The 5,000-nt window shown below is 24.5% G+C and overlaps 2 protein-coding genes across 5 annotated transcripts in view; one reads left to right on the plus strand and one right to left on the minus strand.

The window, feature by feature from the left end:
• Positions 1–4,655, plus strand: part of LOC136077083 (uncharacterized) — a 19,774-nt gene extending 15,119 nt beyond the window's left edge. Inside the window, exons 2-7 of the mRNA XM_065791612.1 lie at positions 434–606; positions 742–861; positions 959–1,129; positions 1,826–2,311; positions 3,488–3,640; positions 3,775–4,655. Of these exons, the coding sequence (XP_065647684.1) occupies positions 489–606; positions 742–861; positions 959–1,129; positions 1,826–2,311; positions 3,488–3,640; positions 3,775–4,178 (1,452 nt within the window). The 5' untranslated portion in view covers positions 434–488 and the 3' untranslated portion in view covers positions 4,179–4,655. The remainder of the gene's footprint in view (positions 1–433; positions 607–741; positions 862–958; positions 1,130–1,825; positions 2,312–3,487; positions 3,641–3,774) is intronic.
• Positions 1–5,000, minus strand: part of LOC100209341 (transcriptional adapter 1) — a 32,169-nt gene that overhangs the window by 20,730 nt on the left and 6,439 nt on the right. The window contains exon 2 of one of the 4 annotated variants that reach the window (XM_065791614.1): positions 3,528–3,612. The exons of the other annotated variants lie outside the window; for them this stretch is intronic. The gene's annotated coding sequence lies outside the window, so the exon portion shown is untranslated. The remainder of the gene's footprint in view (positions 1–3,527; positions 3,613–5,000) is intronic. 4 annotated transcript variants of the gene reach the window in all.

Genomic DNA, 5,000 nt, shown 5'->3' on the forward strand with positions numbered 1-5,000 from the left:
CAACCATGTCCAATTGACACTTTCTGTTTAGTTATTACTTTCTATGTATTTTTTTATTAACCTATTCTTTTGTCACTTCCTATTTGTTTTTTAGTATGACTTGTTATTCTTATAATAGTTTTTGTTGTATTTTTGTAATTAAATTAATAGTTTGTACACAGATAATTACATTTTGTATTGGTATTGAAAAAATCACCTATATAGGTATTTAAACAAATTTAAAAATTAAACCTCAACTGAAGATGACTATTGATAGTCGAAACACATTTTGTTTAGAATTAATAAAATGGTTTTATTAATTAAAAAGTTTGTCTTGTTTATTAAAATATATATATATATATATATATATATATATATATATATATATATATATATATATATATATATATATATATATGTATATATATATATGTAGTACATTCATTTTATAAAGATTTTTATGTGAAGATCCAATTATCAAAGTTCAATATAATGATGAAATCAACTTTATGTGTCCTGATAAACAATGGCATACATACATCTTGCCGGAAAATGCTCAACCTCAGTTTTTTGAGACCGTGTATTTTGTTCCAAATAATAGCACATACAAGTCGTGTGATGCATCAGGTTTGATCAATTTTCTTCTGTTTTTTTTTTCATCTCATAAAGCCTTTATTTAATACTAATTTCAAAAATTTGAAAAAATAAGTAAAAAAGTTAACATAAATGAAAGTTGAAAAATGAATATTCATTATATTATAGACGGTAAAAAAATCTTATCATGTACAGACCAAAAAGTTAAAAATTTTTATCGCATGGCATTTGCTGTGACGAGCTCCGATAGTTTACCATTTAATCCAGGCGAAACACTTCATTTTGTTGGTATGAAATTTTTATATTGAAAATAAATACAAAATAATTCTTAAGTATGTCAAAAATTAAAAAATTCAATAAATATTTTGATTCTTTAATCTTGTAGCAACTAGTTTCAGAACGAAAGCAAACTCCAATAATCTATTGGGAGGAAGTTGTAACTATACAAACAATATCAACGAGTTCAAGATGAAACTGAAAATCTATGTTTGTACAGATGCTGATGTGCAAAATGGAAACTGCGAATTGTGCAAAACTGATGCATGCTACTTTTCAAGTAATTTATTTTAAATCTATAATATAAAAAATTGTTAGGGTGTTAATATTCAAATATTATAGATTATCTAAATTTTATATATATTGATATATTATAGATTTAAAAAATGTTATTAAACAGTAAACATTATTATTATAGAACATTGTTATTTAAAAATAAACTATATTAGTTAACCATGCAATAACATAATCAAACAAGTTAAATTGCTATTACTAAATTGTAAACAAATGAATATAAATTGAATTTAATGTATAACACAGTTTTTAAAAATTGCATGGCTTTACAAATATTAAATAACCTTATACTTCAAGGCTAATTAAGTGTTTTGACCGCTTCAGCCAACCTTTTAGTTTGCTTTAACTTTGGTTTTTGATTATAAAAATCAATCTGATTTAGGCATTTAGGCAGCTTCAATAAAGTTTAAATCTTTAGGCTGCTGAGACATACTATAGGAATGAAATAACCACATTCTTAAATCTGATACTTTTTATTACACAATTAACTTATTAGGCAAACATTGTCTATTTTTTTGACCCAGTTATGTATGCATTATTTTATACAACACAACATTGTAATTATTATTTTTTTACTGACAAAAAATAAATTAAGAAATAAAAGCAAATATGATTATATAAAAATTATATATGAATCACAACAAAATGCGTTAATTTGTGAACTAGTGCATTTATTATTTAGGTTGTGGAAATAATTGCTCAGATTGGAAGAGAAGTAAAGACTATATAGTGGAAAAAAATGGCACATGTAATATACAAGAAAATCGAACATGTTTTAATATCTTTTTAAATCAGCAATATACAGAAAGCCGACTGCTTGAAACACAATGCACAGAACCCAACTGCACAGCTTGGATTCCAAAAAACGCTGAAATATACAAATCACGAATTGATTCTTGTTTAGTTTGGCAAACACGAATCTGCTCACAAGATTCAAGTAAATATACAGAGGAGAAAATTGTTACTGTTCAATGTCAAAATAATATTTGTTTACCATGGAACCCTGAGATTAAAATTATATATTTTACAAACGAAGATTGTGCAATTCAGCAAACACGTGCATGCATAAATCCTTTTACCAAAATTTTTACAACAGAAATTCAAAGTATGAATATTTCATGTCATTATGTTTCAAATAACAGATCTGTATTCACAGCTCTAAAAGCAGGTAAAAAATTTAAACAAATATAATTTGATATAACTTGCATTAATACAATTAATACAAATTAATGATTGTGTATATATTTTAATTTTGTTAAAATTAAAATGTTTTCATTATATTGTATCATAATTAGTTACAGGATGTATAAAAAAAGACTCGTATTTTAAAAGACAAAAAACTACTATTTGTTCCTGGTATTTAATGTTCAGAAGCTTCAATAAAGCTGAAAGATTTGTAGACTATTTTGAAGAGAAAAAAATCAGAACATTTAGGATAAAGAATTATAATTTTTAATCTAGGGTTCTTATGCAAAATTGTAGCCATGGACTCTAAAATTCTAAATGAAAAATAATAGGTTTCAAAACTTTAAACCCTCTGTACTTTATTTTTCAATGTAACCCATAGGTTTCTTATAATTTTGGAAGCTCCTAAACACCAAAAAACAGAAGCAATTAGTAATTAAAATCCAGATATATAAAAAAGCGTTTCAATAAATAGTTTAAACCTAACAAATTTTTCTATACTGCCATATTGTTGTAGCACATAAGTTGATTAACTGTATTTATGAGGTGCGACTAATTTATCAGCATTAGTAGAAGGATCAAATCCTATTAATGGATAACTTTTTTTTATGATTTATTTGCTTTTTAGATATTAGAAAATATCAAAGTTTCAAATTTTTCAATAATTAAGTTTCGAAGTAAGCTTGGATAAAAAACTTTTAAACTTCAAATTTTTTTAAATTCTTTGTAGTGAAACACTTTTAAATTAAACTAAAATTTTTTTTATCATTTGTTAAGGTTTAAACTTTTTAAGTTCAGTTTTGTATTTTTTTAAATTTTATTTCTTTTAAGTTTGTTTATTTTTAACTTTAGTTTTCTTTATTTAGCGCATTTTTTAAATGCACTAACTTAAAACATGCAAGTTTTTGTGGCCAAATTGTCTAAACAAAATATTATATGCGTGGTCATATAAGCGGTGTGACCACATTCGTCTCCTGAGAAGGCTTGATATTTATACATATATATATACACACACACACACACACACACACACACACACACACACACACACGCACACACACACACACACACAAGCATATATATATATATATATATATATATATATATATATATATATATATATATATATATATATATATATATATATATATATATTTAGAAAAGTTTACTTCAAAAGAAAATTCACAAAATCTATATACTTTTGGAGGTGTTGGTGGATTTCTGTTAATTCTTGGCTTTCTGATAGGCACAGTATCATTTAGATGTTATCATAAAAAGAAGTGTCTAAATCATATTAAAATTACATCAAAAGGTAGACTTACTATTTATTTATTTTTATATTAGTTTTTTTTAATATTACAACATCTGTTTTATATTTTAATTAATAAAAATAAAAATGTCTATGAATTATTTTATTATAAAAAATTATTTTTAACATTTTTATAGGAAAGAAAAGTTTCAACAATAATGCATTTGTTACCGACATACAAGCAACGTTTAATAATCCTCATGAAGTATACACATACAATATGTTTAACTCACTACAGAAAGATACAGAGCCCATATTGAACTTCAAAAAACCAAACTTTTATGTTAAACATGTAAGAAGTCACTCAGCAGTGGTAGTAGGGAGTGCTAAGCTAAATGGCGTGTTTCCAAATGTATGCTTTAATAGCCTTTCATACACGATTACCTCAAAAGATATTGAAGTTAGTAAAAAAATAACATCCAACCAGAATCTAAACAGAAAAGCAAGTAGATTACACAATTTAGAGAAGGAAATAAACATTAGTGAGAAATTTGAAACAAAAAAATTTACACAAGATCAATCTTTTAGCATTTTGATTTAGAAAAAAAAAAAAAGTTAAAAGGAATTAAAGAAATCAATCAAAGAAACTACTAAAATTTAAAGTTTTGAATAAAATGTTAAACAATGAATGAATTATTAAATACTAAAAATTAGTAACCAAGTGAATAACATGTGGATGACATGTGTAACAAAATATATTTCAAGAGACAAACTGGTGTTAATCAAAAAACAAAAATCTTTTTTAAGCGTGAAAATAAACTTATAATGTTTATAATTTTAATGACACTCAAAGTTTTTAAAATTTAAATGAATTTAAGCATTAAAAGTGTACAAAATAAACACATGGGTTCAACAATGCATACATTCAACAATAAATACATTTAACATTTAAAATATACACAAACTTATGTTATACACATAAATACATAGTTTAACAAATGAACAAAAACTGCAATTTTAATGGTTTTACTTTATACAATTGTAATATAATTTAAAAATATCTTAAAGTATTTTTTTGTAAATAAAGATTGTATTATATTATGTTTATATATGATGTATTTGCATACATAAAAATAAATAAATCTTGTGACATGTGCATACATAAAAAAAGTGAATCATGTGACATGTGTGGATCATGTGGCATATGTGGATCTGTGCAAAATTAGTTGTGTTAAAAGATGAAAAAAAAGCTATAGCTTCAAAAAGACTTTAAAAATCATCCACAAGCAAGTTCTAGGTGACTTTAACTCTAGATGTCCCTCACAAAACCATCCATAAGAAATTTATAAAAAATTTATACTTGTCTAACTTTTATTACAGGACTTGTCCCACATAGGGACAAGTCCTGTATGTATTTATATAT

Source organism: Hydra vulgaris, chromosome 02, assembly GCF_038396675.1.
Source record: "Hydra vulgaris chromosome 02, alternate assembly HydraT2T_AEP".
NCBI classification, from domain to species: domain Eukaryota; kingdom Metazoa; phylum Cnidaria; class Hydrozoa; order Anthoathecata; family Hydridae; genus Hydra; species Hydra vulgaris.